This window comes from Acomys minous (genome assembly GCF_964271855.1).
Source record: "Acomys minous genome assembly, chromosome: 17".
Lineage (NCBI taxonomy): Eukaryota > Metazoa > Chordata > Mammalia > Rodentia > Muridae > Acomys > Acomys minous.
Window position 1 is genome coordinate 10089752 of NC_140500.1, and position 19446 is coordinate 10109197.

The 19446-nt window shown below is 40.4% G+C and overlaps 1 protein-coding gene across 9 annotated transcripts in view; it reads right to left on the reverse strand.

Annotated features, from left to right (window-relative positions):
- The window catches only part of PIK3C2G (phosphatidylinositol-4-phosphate 3-kinase catalytic subunit type 2 gamma), a 332391-nt gene that overhangs the window by 108746 nt on the left and 204199 nt on the right, over nt 1-19446 (reverse strand). For 8 of the 9 annotated variants that reach the window (XM_084766217.1, XM_084766214.1, XM_084766215.1 and 5 more), the window contains 3 exons: nt 8929-9109; nt 5432-5539; nt 382-474 (listed from right to left, as the gene is read on the reverse strand). In XM_084766217.1, the coding sequence (XP_084622343.1) occupies nt 382-474; nt 5432-5539; nt 8929-9109 (382 nt within the window). Of the gene's footprint in view, nt 1-381; nt 475-5431; nt 5540-8928; nt 9110-18791; nt 18882-19446 lie in introns of those variants that run through there. The other variant, XM_084766222.1, reaches the window with a different exon arrangement.

Consider the following 19446-nt stretch of genomic DNA (forward strand, 5'->3'; position numbering starts at 1 on the left):
AATAATTTATCCCATTCAGGTTCCTTGTATTGTGCATCCTTTTTTTTTTTTTAAACCTAGGCCAAAAGAAAATGCTGCTTCTGGAAGCTTATCACATATTTCAATTTCTCTGCCATTCAAAAGTGACCCTCTGCCTTCATTTATTCAAACTTAGTTTAAGATTTGAACTGAAGGATGCCTGGCAGTTAGCCAGTAACATTTGATTTATTGCCAATCAGCTTGGCATACACAATAATTCTGTAAAGAGACAGACTCTAAAATAATTGGGAAACCTTTGTGTTTCTGCCAGGGGAAAATAACTGCAATCATTTCTTTTTGTGAGCAATAAATCAATAGTTCTGCTTATGGAATCAATTTTGGGATTCAGGAGAGTTACTGTACCTTAAAAATAACACTGATGTTTTTGCCCATTGGATTAGCATTGACGAAAGTAATCTTCAATGGCAATGCATTGGATGTGAAATATGAGCATGCCTATAAGAGGAGAAAAGAAAAATAGTGAACAAAACAAGGCAAAGACAACACCTTTCTGAAAACCACAGCCCCTTGCAGAATTTGCAACATGACTAAGCAAAACAAATAGATATGATTTTTATACTTGAACCAAGACTTGCACTTGTCAAAAATGAACAAACTAACATTAGTCTCCCAATTTCAAGTGTTTGTCACCATGTGCCTTTCTTTACATCTTTCTTTCTGCAGTTTCAGGTACCCACAGTCACCCATATTCCAAACCATCAAATGGAAAACTTTAGAGCTAATTCTCAAGCTGTACATTGCAGCGCCTCTGAGGAGCACGATGAGGCTGCACAACGCCTCACTCTGTTATCTGCATGTGAACATTGTTTGCGTAGTGTAAGTGTGACAGTTTGAATAAGACATGTTCTACACAAACTCCTGTTTGCACATGTGTGCTGAAGTAGTGCTGAAGTGAAGCACCACTAAAGGAACAACCCTGGGTCCCGTGTCCAGCCTTCTCTCTCTACTTCCTGTTTGTAGGCAGAACTGTGCCTAGGCAGCTTTTGGCCCCAGCAGCCTCTTACCATGCCTTTCCTGTCATGATGGATTGTGTTCCTTCGGACTGTGAGCCAGGCTAAACTCTTAAGCAGCTCCTGGTGCTTTACCACAGCAGCAGCCAAGTAACTCACACATCAAGCAATAGAGATAGATGCATTTGTACTTAAAATTAACTAAGAGGTATATAGATAGTGTGTGTGTGTGTGTGTGTGTGTGTGTATGTGTGTTTGTGTGTGTGTGTGTGTGTGTAGAAGCTTGGGTTCTGCTGTAAGAATCACATGATCCTTTAGTGAAGGACATGGTCTTATCATGTTATAGAATCAGCTAGTAAATAATATGATATCATCATGCTAGAGAATTAATTAGTGAATCATATATATGTATATATATATATTGTCTATAGATTTCAGGTTGGCTTTTTTCATTTTAAAGAAACGTTGATTCACAGTTAAAAGAGAACAGAATTCTTATCTTATTCCTGTATTTTATTATCAATAAGACTTTAAAATTATTACCTTGTATGTCTTTACTACACTAAAAAGAAGAGAATAGGAAAGCTTATCACATGCATTTTGGTAAAAGATACATGAGCTAATGACTATGAGATGTGTTCTGCAGAACTTGACAGCACACAGGGTGCTTGGGAGAATTAACACCCTTTTTGTTCGTGAATGTTTGCTTTGTAGATAATAACACAGCGTAGTTTCCTCCTTTCATTTCTTTCCCCCATGTTTCCCAGTTATATTTTAGGTGTTTCGATGCTGACTGCTCTCACTCAACTCTCCCTTGTGTCTACTTGCCTAGTTTATTGGAGGGTTGAAAGGCTTCCTGTGCTTAGAGTAGTAAAGAGTTAAATCAATGCTAAAGAAAAGAAAGGGATTTGGTATGTTCAATCTATCAAGCCAGTAATAACCACATCAATATATATTGGCGGATCAGTTCGAATGTGCATATTTAACATGTGAAATCGGCATAAGCTGAGAAGAAAGCCATCTCTTTCTTAACTTAGTTGTCAACATACATCTAACCGAATCTCTAACCAAACACAAAACCTTGCTTGCTGAATAAATTTGAGTTTTATAGTTTTAAAGGCGGGGCTGCATGAGAAGCTTGGGTTTTGCTGTAAGAATCACATGATCCTTTAGTGGAGGACATGGTCTTATCATGTTACAGAATCAGCTAGTAAATAATATGATATCATCATGCTAGAGAATTAATTAGTGAATCATATGATCTTATCATGGCAAAGAGTTAAGAAATCCTATATTAGACAGAAGTGAGTCTAGGTAAATGGTTTTCAAGTTCTGATTTCCAATTTGTAGGCCTTGTTTTGAAGGATGCCAGGTCAAAAGAATAGAAAAAGTCAAAAAGCATCTGAAAAATACTTTAGATACTCTTTTTGTTTTACTTGTATCTATTCTGCTTTCATGTTTCATTTCTTATTTTCACACACAGTGTATTTATTGAAAATCAGGACAAATAATATATTATGAACAACTACTGTGTGCAAACCACTATCTGGATGCCAACAGAAGAAGCACCATATCTAGTTAAAAAGACAATGAAAATTGGCATCAAAGTATATACATATGTATTAGATGGAAAATTCTCAAAGAAACGTGTTCCAGTTGAATGAAGAAGAAGGTCATTTGGAGGTAAGCTAGAGGTTAAAGGTTATGAAAGGCATACATATTTGAAAATAGGTAGAGGAGAGACTTTCTGCACGGGGAAAGGCAAACCCTAAAACAAAACAGGAAGTAGAAGTTCAAAAGGTACATTACAAAGGTCAGATCCAAGGGACAGGGAAGGCTGAATCAATTGCAGATGGTTTTATATTTGGCAAAGTGGGAAAACTAAAAGGAAGAAAGAAAGATTAAGGTGCAAAGAGAGAAACAGATATGGCCTCTGACCTTGAGAAGCAGAGATGACTGACATAGATATAAAAATAGTTTTTTTTAAAAAAATAGAGAAAAATGTAAGCAAATAAAATGTCTGATCATTGCTTTTCAATCCACAGACATAGGTCGTACCTCAGCAACTCAAACAGAAACAAGGAATTGTACAGTTAACAGTTCCCTGACAGGGCATGGCTGAGAACTTGCTTGTAAAGAGAGTACAGCTTAAGTAAGGCTAAGACCCTTGCTCTCTGTCTTTAAGAGTGATGCTTTATAAAATAAATTGGGTCAGGCTGAGTTCCTCTCCCACTGATAGAACAGACTGAAGACTTTCCCACATTCCTTGAACTCATCGGATTTAGTGATCTACACACACCAAATAGCTTCCTTGGGTCATTTGTAAGGTTTCTCTTCAGAATAGATTCAGACATACAGTGGATCTCGTACTGTAGCAGAAGACACCGCATTCATCACACTGAAAAAGTCCGTCACCAGTGTGAATGTTTGTTGTATAATGAGGTGTGAATTTTGACTGTACGTGCTTATATGATTAGGCTTTTACAGAGTGGTTCTGTTTATGTGATGTCTGCAACATAAAAGGAGACAGAATGCCTTGTCACGTCACGTTTAAGAGGACTTTCTGTCGTACAATTTCCTTGCAGTCAACAATGAAGAATTCTAAATGACAGATTTGTCTAAACTCCTCACATGTGTGTATCTGTCTTCTGCCTTTGAGGTTCTGGGGATATATAACATTTTCTCTAACGTAAGGCCCTGCCACACTCACTGCTTGCACATGGCTTCTCCACAGTGTGGGCTCTAGGCTTCTCTATAAGCATCTCTTTGAGGATGGAGGGCTTTCCCACATTCATTTCAGCTGTAAGGTTTCTCACCCCAGTGCCTAAGGACAGATTAAGATTTGCCATGTGACAGTGTCTTATTGGTTATGCCACTCTTGCCCATTGTTATGTTGCCAATGCTCAGCTGTGCTCCAGACAGAGATAGTCACAGCAAACAGAGCCCGGAAGTGGCTCTACTTGGACAGAACTTCCAGTGTAGGGAAGGACAGTGGTCTTAGCAGCAAGGTAAGTGAGAGCATGTCCCACACTGTTGACTGCTGACCCAGCTAGCTCACCCTGCCTGCCCAAGGACCAGTCCTCAGCACAAATAGCACGTACAGCAATCTCCTACCCCAAAGCCTACCTAAATAAAAATGGACTTATAGTTGTCAAAAATTAAATCATTCTACTCCTTAACACACACACACACACACACACACACACACACACACACACACACACACACACACACTCAAAAAGAAGAAGCAAAAACCGAGAATTGGAGTCAGTCTAGTTTTCTGTCTACATTAAACATTTCTAACATGCTTAGCTTATAGCTCTATATTAGTCAATAAATACGTCTAACACTTGAAAGCTCACACAGTTTTTAAACTATTAGCAATGTTTCAAATGTAGTCCATATTGATACGTATCAATTTGCAGGATTAAGTGTCTTGTTATTTCCCCCTCATATACGTTTGTGAAGCATGACAGGGAAGTTTGTAAGGGGTCTAGACAGTAGCAAAGTCATAGACCCGATGGTGTCAAGTCCTCAGCAACCTTTGTCCATTTACGCTGGTAGTAGGACTGAGTTTTCTTCTAACTGCAGCTTTGCTGCCTTTTTGGCTTCAGTATCACTTAGTGCTCATGCGTGAGAGCTTAGCCTCTTCACTTTTAAATCTCACGCATCAATCATTTTCCCTATTAGTGTCTTTCTCCTCTAGCATTTTCGAGAAGGAGAATAATAAAGCTTAGTGGGAACAAAGGGGAAGGAAAGATTCTAAGTCAGAGACAGGTGATTGAGTAGGTGCCCTGTTACAGAGGATTAGGAACAGAAGGTTAAGGAAGCTGTGATCCTGGAAATGCTAGGAAAGGTTTAACAGGCGTGGGTAAAAATCACAAAAATACATAATAGAACTCAGTGATACATGGACACTGATGCATGCTAAATTGAATCAAAATGGAGATGGATAACTAAAGATATTAATGGAATAGGCATGTTATACATGTAGTATAAATAGGCATGAAATTGTAATCATCTCTGCCAGCTGGTCCATTCCTTAATTACTCCGAAGGATATGTCACAGTTTCATGGATGAAGTTCCCAATTCAACCACCCCTAATAGTAAGACAAATCTACTCATCATGAGAAATACCTTTGTTCTCTTTCACTTTTTAATAACGAAGATGAAAATGGAAACAATGATAAAGGCACAGACAGAAGAAAGCCGGGAATGAGAGCTTGTTTCTAAATCAACAAATTATGCTACAGGATCAACGTTTTCCTGACTCATCACAGTGAATTCAATATAATACATAGTGTGTATGGGATTAAATTATCTTCCTTTTCTTTAAAGTAGTTGAAATATTCATTTTTAATTCCTTATCTATGCAAAGTATCTTATGAATGAAAGAAGAAAAAAGAAACAGCCCATTTATTCATTAAATAAGTTGACTTACACCCCGATCAATTCCTTTTATGCACAGGGCCGGGTTCAGAGGAAGATGACAACTCTTTATGTCTTTAAAGAATTCTTCTAGAACACCAATCTCTTTCTTTAGTACACCCTGCAAGAAAAAAATAATCAGAAAAACAATGTTTAAGAAACTGTAAAGAGCCAGGCATGGTGGGCACGCCTGTAACCCCAGCATTTGGTGAGGCAGAGGCAGGCAAATCTCTGTGAGTTCTAGGCCAGCCTGGTCTACAAAATGGGGCCAGCACAGCCAAGGCTGTACCAAGAAACCCTGCCTCAGAAAAACAACCCCCAATTGCCCCAAAAAAAGAGAAAGAAAGAAAAGAAAGAAAGAAATTGTAAAGAACACAACTTCCTTGTTACACCTTCCTTGTATTGATTCAATAAACTCTTTGGTTCAGGGGTGGTGCTGTGGTTGGCACTGGGATTAAGCAGGTGGTAAATGATGTTTGATGGAGCAACAGGAAAGGGACGATGAGAAGTGATGGGGAAAACACCCAATCAAAGAGGTCATGTCCCTTCCCAGTGACTTCAGGCTCAACCAGAAGCAAATGTCAAACAAAGCAATGTGCTGCTGCCAAAAATCAGGGCACACTGCACTTGGCTGTGGTCCACTGATTTCAAACCCTTGTGCTATGTAAGTACTAACTTGATCTTTTTCAAACAATCTCCCTCAATCTTCATTTATAGCTATCAAGTTTCATAAGTAATAGCCAACGCCTTTTACAAAGATTATTTACTTACACTAGGAAAACAATGAATAAAACGTTAATGACACCATGCTGTCAAGAACAATAGCTTATGCAAATAAACAGTTTGTTCATTGAGTTCATTCCTAAATTCTTCTTACCCAGGCTTGAAAGTTCTTTGTGCTGATGACAAAGATGAAATTTAATCCGGTTAATGGTGTTTCACTCTTAGCCCTTACTCTTGGTTTGTGTCAAATGACAAAAACCTACTTCCCCCAGGATGTAGAAGAAGTAGGGTAGACCCCAGCTGATGCTTTCTGTATCTCTCCCTTTGTGTTATCTGTATGTGAGTTTGCCTAATGGACACCATGGAAAAGAATCCATGCTGCAGAAAGAGAGATCTTACATCAACAGACCCCACAGAATTCAAACTTCCCCAGGAATTTCACAGTGCTCACATATAGGAAGAAGTTGCAAACAGCTCTCACCAATTATCTCACAGGTTGGTTTGGCAGGACATACTTTTGGACTTTTATTGCATGTTTTCTGTAAAATTGCAACATCATTACAGGAAAATAAGAGATGTTCACAGTCATACTCTCTCTGGTTCGGCTAAGTTGTAAATAAAAAAATTTTTAATGGGTTTTTATTTCCTAATTTCTCCTGAGTTTTAGGGAAGGTAAGAAAGAATTTTGGTGGATCCGAGCGTCTGACACTCTCCTATTAAGCAAAACCTCTTTACTATTTTCTGCAGTTAGATTTAATTCAATGCCTTTTGTTGAAACAGAAATAAAATAGTGTTTGGGTTTTTATTTCTAAATAGATATTGGGATGGGAGATGGCTGAGCAGGTAAAGGTGTTTTCCATGCAAGCCTGACAACGTGAGCCAGGGATAGCTGTTTATTAATGGACGGATATGTTTTGTACACACAACAAGGCTGTAGCACACATGAACTAACAGAGGCTGTGACTGCAGGAATAAGATCTGCACAAGATCAAGCCAGTCAGAATCCTAACGTGGATGGGGGAGAGGCTCACAAAACCACACCCTTAGCTGAGAGCTATTGACGACTGATGGATGTTGGGAGTGACAGAGTCCATTTCCTTTAAGATGTGACCACTGGTGCTAGGTTGCCTGTGGTCTGGTGGATGTACTAAGTGGACTAAGTATTTGAAAAAAAATGGATAAAGTTGAGAGGAAAAGTGGTCTGGAAGACTCAGGAGGACTTGAGGGGTCAGAATAGGGATGGATTTGATAAAAACACATTATATGCAAGCATGGAATTCTCAACAATAAAACCACTGAAGTATACTAAGAATGTAAAAATAAAAAAAAATAGCTCTCCATTGCTCCTCCTCCCTTTGTTTTTTTCAGCACTGCCACTTACACCAGTGTCATTCCAGATCTTGACCGTACTGGGACTATCTATCTACAGTGTGCAGGAGATGAGAAAAATCTAAATTCCTGGGAAGTTCTACCAATTTATTTAATTTTCTGTCACTTTTTTTTTGTCTAACATTAGAAAATAATTACATGCCTTGAAACACTATGGAGAAATCAAAGTTCTCAAAAGGAGCTACCTGTGGTAAGTCTGAAGTACCACTGCGGTCTTCATATATTCCCCACCAGAGAGTATATTCCATATTTACTCATCTGAGTTCTGCCACCTCCTACATCGGTGTAGCCTCAGGCATTCTTATCAATGGCAGTAGTGACCCTTTTCCAGCAGTAAACTCCTCCTTTGGGAAACAAACAAGGTACTTTGTATGTTCTATTTTCATATAGTCTTGAGCATTCTTGCTGATTTTAGACACTGAAAAGGAGCTGGAGCTATGAGTTTCCTTGAAGGCAATATTGCAATTCAGTCATATTTCTATTCCTAACTTCTTGTTGGAGGTGAGTATTCCACTGCTATGGAGTAATGGTCTTTATGCAAAGGGTGGGTAGCCACTGACCTCCTGTGCGTGCAACATCAAACTTTAAAAAAAATTCCTTAATGGTCCCTATCAACAAAGAGACCCAATGGTGCAGATAATTAAAAAGATCCAATGTGCTTCATTAAGGACAAGGGAAAGAATAGTAGATGCAGTTGTGTCGGTGAGAATATGACAGAATATTTTAGTTATACATATTAACGCAAAAATATAACTACCTATAGTACTAGTGATGTTTCTTTAATTAATTTTATTTGGTATCACAAATATTTTTAGAACAACATAGAGCTAGACTGTGATTTTCTCTGTAAACTTGATGATGTTACTATGTTAAACCTTTAACCTCAGAGGTGTGTAGAGATCGTGCAATGGTGCCTAAAAGCTGAGTGCGTTTGCTCATCTTGGAGAGGATTTGAGTTCTGTCACCAGAACCTAAGTCAGGCAACCCACAACTGCCTGTAACTGCACCACCATGGATCTGCTGCCTTCTTCTGGCCTCTGGGAACACCTGCACACATGTGCACATACTCACACTTGAACATATACACACATAATATATAAAGAAATGTTGTTTCATCATTTTTTTCTTTTTTTTTTTTCCCTCAAACTTCTTTCAAGTTTGTGTCTTCTTACCATGACTGGTCTGTGTCAAACATGGCTACTTACACAACAAAGTCATTTTTGTTCTGGTGATTGAGAATGTTATTAACTTTAAGAAAAGTAAATGAAAAAAATAGTTAATTTAAAAGCTTTGTAACTAAGTGCATTTGAGGAGTTTGTTCTCTAAGATATGAATCCGAAACAGGTGAGTCCAAAGCAGACATTTCACATTACGCTAAAGATTGAGTTCTTCACTGACCTGTCTCTGAGGGTCACTGGCCAACTTGACTTTCTCTCCAATATCACCCAAGAGTTTGACAAGTTTCCGCTCCTTGGAAAGCTCCTCATTCAGGGCTTCTCCTGCGCAGAACTGGAGAGCGGCCAACAGCTGCTGATACCAGTGTTTAAAGCAGGCTTCGCCTTGTGCATCCTGTAGCAGCCTGAAGGAAAGAAAAACAGAAGTCTTGTATCTAAAGGAGACTAAAAAAAAAACAAAAACAAAAACAAAAACAAACAAACAAACAAAAAACTACCTCCAGCAGGAACAATAAGTGCATTTCACATTAATCTGTATGTGGTACCTGGGGGCAGTTTAGCAGCTTACAATGAGAAGAATGCTGTTTATTTGTTGGCAGTCATCAGATTTCATCTGATAGCTAATGAGCCTCCAAGAGAGAAGAATCAATAAAAACGCTGCCCTTTCTCAGTTCAATTCCCGACGTACTTTCTTTTCTTTCACTCTTCTTAATTATGTAACAAACACTTAAGCTACGGAATCTCAGACTAAAATTTGGGCAAATATTTAGGATCACATTTTAAGAAAGGGTGATGCTATATGGTAACTTAACTATGCAGCCCAATTTTTTGTCAAAATTACCTACCCTGATACATTATATACCTATGTACGGATCCCACCCCGCCTCAGAGTGTCCCCTAATAATCCAAAGGAAGACACTGTAAAAGGCATGAGATGGTTTTATTTGTTTTCAGACATTTCTGGATTCAATTCTTAGCTCTATACCTTATAAGTCACTTAAACTGGAACATTATTTTTGTGTTTTTTTAAAAAAGATATTTTGTTTTAAGGTGTGTGTGTGTGTGTGTGTGTGTGTGTGTGTGTGTGTGTGTATGTGTGTGTGTGTGTGTGTGTGTGTGTGTGTGTGTGTGTGTGTATCCATATGTATGCAGGTGCCCTTGAGTGCCAGAAGAGGGTATTGGGTCCCGGGAACTGGAGTTACAGGTTGATTGTGAGCCACCCAAGGTGAATACTGGAAACTGAGTTCCTGTTGTTTGCAAGAGCTCCAAGTGCTCATCACTGCCAAACATCTCTCCAGCCCCTGTAGTTTCCTTTTTATGTGTAAAATAATGACCCTCACTGTACAGAACTGCACAGAATGAAGAGTGTTGACCTGAGCAGGTGCCTAGCACCTTGGAGCATGGAGCCCATCTGTATTTTGTAGTTTTCACATGTCAGCTTCTGTGTGCCTGGCAGTCTGCTCATGGAAGTCACAGAGCATGAGGGAAGAGACTTGCAAGGAAAGGGAGTAGTGACAGGGATTGGATTACTCTGTCTGCCACTTGGCAATTTTATGTTGCCTTGAAAGCAATTACAATATGCTAAAATCTCCTTTTTCTATTATGCCCTAAAACGTAAGAGTAGAATATAAAGGAACAGTTCCTTTGAAACTTAAGCACTCTGAGATTGATTCTTGTAATCTTAATTAGTCTTTAATTTTCTCCTCTTCTGAAAGTGGTGTTCAAAGAGCTAGGAAAGCATCATGGGACAAGAATACTGGAAAAACAAGGCTTGGCATTACAGCATCCACAACAGAAAAGCAGAACCAGCCGGCCAACCAACAACCAGACCAACAAAAGAACAGAAGGATGCATTAGTGGTCTTTCTCATTGTGGAAGCAAAGTATCTGTTGAAGGGAGGAAGGAAAGAAGGAAGGAAGGGTTTGCTCCAGCTCAGAGTCTGAGGTACAGTTCTCCACAGCAGGGGTGTAAGGCAGCTAAGGCTTACTGTAAGGCAGTAAGATCATATTGCATCTACAGTCAGGAAGCACAAGCCATGAATACTGTGCTTGGCTCATTTTCTCCTTTGTATTCAAGAATCTCCAAGGACCCCAAGGACCATTTGTATTTGGGATGCCCAGACCATGGAATGATGCTATGTACATTTAGAGTGGATCCTCCGAGTTCAATAACCACAATCTACAAACTCCCTCAGAGACCCAACCAGGCCAAGACTTGTCTTCAAGGTGAGTGTAGATCAAGCCAGCACCTTGACAGAGGGTGTCATTCCTCATTTTCAGTTTTGTGTCCTTGCCCAACATACGGTACCCTGCAGAGGTTCTAGCAATGCTTGCTTTCATCTGTTCACCCTGTTCAGCATTCTGTTCTTGTACATTTAAAGCTCAGTTGATGGATATGTGGTTTTAAAAGTGAATGACTCCTTATTTCTTAAGCCTCACAAAGCAAGTTCATCTTAACCACCTCCTTCATTGTCCTAAAGGAATTACAACTTTGTTACTTAGTTACTCCTGGAATGCATGAAACACACATACACACACACACACACACACACACACACACACACACACACACACACACACACAAAGCAGCCGTGGGAGCTGACTATGCATGGCAGGAAAGGTAGGCTGCACAAATAACCTGGTTATTATCAGGAGAAGCGCAAACTATTAAAAGATTTTATGTTCACCATGATGAGAGTTTTAAAGTGCCTGACAAGTCATAAATGAGCCATGGCATCATTTGAAGATTCCATGACAACACATGGCCATGTACATGAACACAAAGCTGCAAGGTCAGGCAAACCCTTGTACAAGTTCAAGATAGTTTATGTAGAGCTATGCCTTTCAGATTCTTGCAGCTCTCTGAGAATGGAGGTGGTGCATTGTTTTATAGTTTATCTGGGTTCAATAAAGTAGACATTTTATATTTCCCGCATCAGTATCTGTCAGCATTTCCTTATATTTTGAATATTGAGTCGATTGTGCTCTGAAACATTATCAACCTGTTCCAGATTATAAGTACAAATCTATAACCACTGAACTACTGTGTACATATGATGAAAAGATATTATTTTGCACAAATGAAGCCCACAGCTTTTTACTAAAATAACCAAAGGAAAGGTCTGTTTTAGGGTTGATGTCATAAGGTCTGCCAGGACTGGATAGTTAATTGGTGTTGTAATACCTTTGTTTTTTATTCTATCAGAAAGAAATTTATTTCTCTTCTAAGCCTTATATTTGCTGTTTTCCAGTTCAAGAAGGAAAGGATGATTTTGATTCCTTGTCCACAGCAGAGTAAAGCAGAAAAGATTTGCATAGAGAATATGTGACCATGATGTAAAACGCAGCAGGGCTAAGCACACCCAGAGGCTTCTGTTGTGTTTGTTCTTGGGGAATGTAGCCAACTTAAGTCCCTAATTCTGCCAAGAACATATTGTCTCCTGGTGAGGCAGGGCTCAAACTCTATGTGTAAGGAGTTTGTTTTTACACATGGCAGAAATAAAAGCATGCAGTGTGAGAGATGACCATGAGGGGCCAATTATACAGATGCTTTTCCTAGTAATGAAAATTAACATGGCCTCTAATTTTCAACAACTGCAGCGATAGTTGGGCTGTACAGCTTGGAGTGGGTGTCTCTCAGTTGTGTCAGTGACCTTCCATCTAAGAATGGGCAAATCCTACATGCTGTGGTTTTCGCTCATTGCTTCTGTTTATAAGAAATTATAAGTGAGTTGGCAACTCTTCCTTGAGCGTTACAGTAATCCTTTTTGAAAGAGGTTGCCAAATAAAATGTTTAAAAATAGAAAGTGAAGGTCAAGGGACTGAGAACTATCAGACTCATTTGAAGAACAGGCTTTTAAGATGCAGGGAATGTGATTATGCTTGGACTGTGAGTCGAATCTCAAGATCTCAGAGACTGTTCATCCTGTGGCCTGCAAGATCCAGCTGTGCCTCCACTTGATATAATTTTGTCCAGCTACTCTGAGGAGCTTGTACCAACTCTGCACCCCAGCAACATGAAAACGAGCATGCACGCATAAAACCCAGACAGCTGGGAAGATTTTGACTGTGTTCAATATTAAAGACAGGAAGCAAGAATAAAGGGAGCTTAACTTGGGTGACATCACATCTGCCAGGAAGATATGTCCCTAAATTAGGTGGCTTCCCCTGGACTCAGAAGTGCTCAGAAAAACTACAAACCTCCACGAAATGGAGGTTTTTCTTGGATATTAGGACAGTTCTGAATTTTTCTCCATGCACTTAGCCACATCTGGGCACATGGCAGGCAGCCTGCTGGAGCCACGGGAAAAAGGAGAGAGAGGTCACGTTTCATCAGTCTACCAGCTGGACAAATCAGAGAAACCACACATCCAGTCCCCTTTGCCTCAAAATTCTTTTCAGTCTTTTTGCCCTCAATTTTAGTTCTCCACAGTATACCCTACAACATAGGGGCTGGCTGAGATTTTTCACCACTGCGAACTCCCTGTGCATGAAGAGAGGTACCAACTTCCATTAACAGACAGGGATGGAATCCCACCATTATGAACAACTTCAGGCCCCTCCAGGACTCCTGCTGGTCGACATCTCCTCCTGCACTTGTTGCTGTTTTATGTGATCTGAGGTCTGTGAAGCAGCAAACCAGTGTCAGAAAACACTAGGGTGTTCTAATATGTGATTCTTCAAGGATACTTAGAGCTTTGGGGGAGATAAAGGCAGAGGTCAGACACTTAATAAGGAATTGTTAATATTAATATTTTAACAGTGTGGCTAATTTCATCTTACATTCAGTGTGGCTAAGAGATTTAATTAGTGCTTCACACTGAGGAATGTGACACACACACCCCTTGTAGACTTGACAGAGCCCTTTGGTTGGTCCATTGTTAACACACAGATTTGCTTCTTCATAAGTATTTAGTGGGTTAATATTGCATGTCTGTATGAGTTAAGATAAATATGTGGTTTCCAATTAATCGAGATCAAGCAATATCTATTTACCAATACCAATAGTTTATTTATTTATTTATTTTTTTGGTTTTTCGAGACTCGGTCTCTCTGTGTAGCCTTGGCTGTCCTAGACTCACTTTGTAGACCAGGCTGGTCTCGAACTCACAGCGATCCACCTGCCTCTGCCTCCCGAGTGCTGGGATTAAAGGCACCACCACGCCCGGCTACCAATAGTTTATAACTACTTAAATATAAGACTGGTCACAAAGAGAATCCATAGAAAATAGTTAAATCATTGTTTAGAGATTACATTGTTTTTAGAACACTGGGTGGTGGATGGGATTAATGTTTTGAACACCGTGCTTTCTGTTCTGAAAAAGATCTCTTATCTTCCACTTTGCCATGTGACCTCCACTGCCTTTGTCAACTCAGCTGTGTGGTTTGCCCTGTGATGAGGCGGGAGCCAGGTGGGCTGTGTGCTCATGTTAGTCAGAGAAGTTATACGTCTTCCGCCATTTACGGGAGTCTCTCGTCATTCTGCTTTGAGCTGTGAGAAGATCCAGGAGCTGTTTCTAAAGGGCTGATGGGTAAGGTAACTCTGTGGAACAGAGTTCACTTTGGACACTCAGACCTGGGAAAGTGAAGAAAGTTGCAGCCAAGAAGCATTGGTTCTCCAAGCTTTTGCAACGTTAGCCCTGTGACTTGCTATGGTAAGACCTGGTAGCTCGGCCCAGCCCAGGGGTCCTGCTCAAACTATGGCACCAGCCAAGGACAATATGTGCAGTAATCTTTGAACCCCTAGCCAGATCTAGCCAACGGACAGGACATTCTCCACAGTTGAGTGGAGAGTGGGGACTGACATTCACACGAACTCTGGTGCCCTATATTTGACCACGTCCCCTGGATGGGGAGGCCTGGTGGCACTCAGAGGAAGGACAGCAGGCTACCAGGAAGAGACTTGATACCCTATGAGCATATACAGGGGGAGGAGGTCTCCCTTAATCACAGTCATAGGGGAGGGGAGTAGGGGGAAAGTGGGAGGGAGGGAGGAATTGGAGGATACAAGGGATGGGATAACAATTCAGATGTAATATGAATAAATTAATAAAATAAAAAACAAAAACAAAACAAAACAAAAAAGAATTGGTAGCTGGGAGTGATGGTGCACACCCTTAGTGCTAGCACACAGGGGGAGAGGAATTCAGATCTCTGTACGTTCCAGCTCAATCTAGTCGACATGGTGAGTTTGAGCTACCCAGGGCTGTACACTATGACCTTGTCTCAAAAATAATTTAAACAATTGATGAATATGCTAAATTCCATACTTTCCATTTTAATTCTTTTTTCTTGGTTTTATTTTCACATGTTTATTTGAATCGCTTTTAGAGTGTAAAAATATTTTTTTTTAACATCTACAGTGGCAGCACTGAGGATATATGTGGCAAACCCAATTACTGAAAAATAAATAAAAATTTATCAGGAGCCAAATCTAATGAATTAGATGAGTGATCAATTTCATTAAACTACTTCAGAGTAAAAGAAAAAAAACTTTAAGCAATAAAAATAGCTTTTTGTCATGGACCATAAAAAAGCCCCAAAGGGAGTCTCAAAAAATGATTTGGCTTGGCTTCCTTGAACATGTATATTCTTTCATATCACTAAAATTTTTATTGTTATTTTATTGCAACTAGCATACTTCTTGACTCATTTAGAAGTCTGAATAGGCCTATGTGCCATCTGTTGCTTTGTCCAGCCAAATGTCAGTGCAACTGAAAGGAGGAGTTCGTAGGAAATATCTTAGGCTGATACAAGCAACTGAGCAATGGTGTGGTTGTTCAGGGTCTACATATAGGATTAAGTAAAGGGGAAACACGGTGAGAGGGGTGTCTACACACCCTGAGGAACCTGAGGACTATGCTACAGTGGCAGACAGGATGGATGGCTTTGGATAAAGGATGACCCGTATCATTAGGCTGAGTGATCTGATCATATATATCCTTGTTGCCTTGGACATGTCTACAAAGACGTCATCTTATACTGGGTATGAGATGGTGCATCTCTTGTCTCAGCCTCTGGGAATCAACTGCAGATGAACTCTCCAAGGCTCTTTAGGAAATAGACTGATGGCTGTGCGACACAAAGCGCTACTCTTGCTATGGATTTTCTACATGTTCTCAAATGTGTTTCTTGAAAGCCACACGTGTCCTGGGACTGGAGTGCTTCCTTTATGACTCTTATTCTTGAAGAGTTTAGTGAGGAGGGAGGCATACAGAGAGTTCTTTGTAGAGAGTCAGGTGCATTCAGGAAATGGGTACCTGCCATACGGTAAAAGAGCTTGTCATTTACCCTGGGATTATATGAAGAGAAAGAGAAGTCAAGGCTGTCATGGTGAGAAGGACCAGCAAAGGCGTGGGCTGCAGTCTGTACCCCAGCTCTTTAACACAGGAGGGCTACCATTTTCTCAGGTTTCAAATAAAGCCATTAAATGCAATTGTGTTTGACCACATATGTGTAGGTAGAGGAGGCTCCAAAGCCAGACCACCCGCTATGAAGACACCACACACACCCCATTCCCTCACACCCCAACCTGGCCAAGAGCTTGTAACTGGTAACCACAACATTCTTGACAATGGATTGTTGATGGAAAATCCTAACTTGGACTGGTAATCTGCAAATGTCTCTCTGTCCCTCTGTGTATGGAAGTCCCCAAAGTGAAGGGACACCAGAAGTCAATTAGGAAGCCACTAACTCATCTCTTACCCAAGTCATGGCTCCCAAGTTAAAGCCCACTGGTGCTGGAGAATGGTTGGGGGTGGGAATGTGTAGGGGTAAAATGAAATATCGAATTGGAAAAGACCGCTAGGGTTTATTTGATTTTTAAGAGGTCCCAGGGAATTCTAGAATCTACCCTGGTATAACTAGAGGGTATGGAAGGGCAGAGATAAGAGACAAAAAGTGATGAAAGCTTTATTCAAAACTACCAGATTCATCCAGGTTGAAGAAAACAGTGAGACAGTTGAAGATTCTGGGTCAGTGTAAGAGGAAGGCTGTTCTAGAAGATGCACATGGCATTCCAACAGAGAAAGGCCCCCAGCACACAATAAGGACCTGGGTCATGATGCCTCATTTTGATGGTCAACTTCATTGACTTAAGAAGCATATAGGAGGTTGGGAAAACACACCTCTCGGTGAGTCTAGGAATCTGTAGTGAGATTAGACCTAACAAATGGCTTAATCCCTTGATACAAGGTTCAAAATCTGCAACGACCATTTAGCGGTTGAAGATGGGACCCGGTCAGAAGAAGTGGATCTCTGAGATTAAGGGTCTGGAGGTTCTATCTTGCTCTGGCCCCTTCCTGTGTGAATTGCTCTGCTTTCTGTCTTCTACAATGGGACACCTTCAGTCTGATCCACTCACACCTGTGGAACTTTGAACAAAATATATCTTCTTTATATTGTTTCTGTCATGTGAGTTTTGTCACAGTGGTGATAAAATTAATACAGGTTAAAAAAAAGATTAATTAGTGTATGTGTGTGTGTGTGTGTGTGTGTGTGTGTGTGTGTGTGTGTGTATGCATGTGTGTGTATGGGTATGCATGTGTGTGTGCCCTTTCCTGTATCTGTCTTTGTGTGTCCATGAGTTAATGCCACATGCGTGCAGTGGCCACAGGGTCCAGAAGAAGGCATCAGAGCCCTTGGATCTGGAGTTGCAGGTGATTGTAAGTCTTTTGATGTGAATACTGAGCACAGTCCATTGTAAGAGCAACAAGGGCTCTTAAGCACAGAGCTACCTCTTTAGCTTCAACTTGGCATTCTTAACTCTAGACTCATAAGAGTTGGGTTAAGATTGTTCTCTTGTTTTTGAGTATCTCTTTTCTATATAGTGTTGGCTCCCAAGAGTATCTGCATGCCTGTATCAATATAGAATCACTGTTGTAATAACACATTGTCATAGCTAGATTAAAATATTTAATGGACACCATAGTCATATATTTCACTAAAACCTTGAGTGTATTTTCTAGACAATAGTTAGCCATGTATGTATAACCAGCTTGTGTGATACTAACAATGGATATTACCGTCTTGTAATGAAACATTCGTAGTATCGAAGGGGCGTTGTAGTGGGAAAAGTTATGCCAAGCGGTAAGGAAAAAGAAAACTAGAATCCATTCCTCTTATCCTCTGAGGGGTATAGTTCACCACACCCTGCTAATCTACCCACATGCATCCAAATCTCATAAGTAGACTGAATAACACATGTTAAGACCAGAAGACCTGTCCTCCTCCTCCCATTTCTAAGGCCTTAATGTGGCTTAGTTCTTGTTTCAAACTTTCTTTTCAAACTAGACATGAAGCCATGAATAGATGGGAGTGAACTCTCTCAGAACCTGTCTCCGTCTCACGACCATTCTAATTCACTGGAGGGATTATAGCCATGGAGCCACAGAACGAGCTGTCTGTGGAAGCCTTCCACCTCCCGCCTCACCTTCTGCTTTTCTCCCTTCCCTGAGCTCTAGGCTCCTTCTGCTCCTGCAGTTCCTCTTTGGGTTAAATCTTGACCTCATTCTGCCCTGTCTCATGTCCTGGGCTTGCGGGTTATTCTTTGTCCTTTTCACATTAGTCACACACACACACACACACACACACACACACACACACACACACACACTCATCATAATCACATTTTCAGAAATTAATATCACATAAGCATGGAGTTGAACAGCATGTTGAGACCTATGTCCGAGTCTTCACTTGATTAGTTAAGGGAACAGAGATTAAACATTTGCTCAGGGTCTTTCCTGTCATGGGAACACAGAATTCTTGACCATTGTACTGACCTCTTCTCACACTATGATCTGTGTTCAAATTCGCTGCAAGGTGGTCTTGACTTTCTGTCTGTACCAACCCTGGCAAGGGGCTTGGAGGCCTATAGAGTGGTGGTAAGGGTCACTACCCACATTCCAGCTCTAGGACTCTGTATTTTTAATTCTTCTTGCAGCCATCAACCATTCATTCACTTACATGCAGTGTTTTCCAAGCCCTTTGCCTCTTGCATTAAGCAGTTCACATGAGATCTGTGTATTGTGAACTCCTCCATCTCACAGGCTAGGGTACCGTGACTCATGGACATTGAACAACTCACCTAGGGCCAAAGTCAGTGGGCTGAGGATTCAAACCCACGTGCTCTGACCCCTTACTCATTCCTCTGCGGCTGAACTTCTTAATAGCCTAACTAGGCTGAAGCTTACTTCCAAAGCAACAATGCCATGGAGCCTAGCAATCATGGTTCTTCTTCTTCTTCTTCTTCTCTCTTCTTCTTCTTCTTCTTCTTCTTCTTCTTCTTCTTCTTCTTCTTCTTCTTCTTCTTCTTCTTCTTCTTCTTCTTCTCCACCTTCTCCTTCTCCTCCTCCTCCTCCTTCTTCTCTTCTTCTTGTTCTCTTCTTCTTCTTTTTTGCCAGTTTCATATCCTATTTTTACTTGATCTGATCTTTTTGATTCCCTGCTTCTTAACCTGCTGAGGCTGCACAATCTCAGAATGCTTTCTTTTCTTCCAAGTCTCATGTTTCATTTGGTTCTGCAGCCTAAAAATTCCTTGCCAAAAACTCCGCCAAAAAAAATCATTATTTTTCCTTTCTTCTTATAACATACAATTTTAAATTTTAAAAAATCTTTTTAGACTAAATACAGTTTTGTGTGAAATGTTCTGAGGTTGGGAGCCTTCCTCCTCCTCCTCCTCCTCACCTCACTGAAAACATTCATAGAAATGAGAGATCTAAGAATACAAGCCGTTCATCACA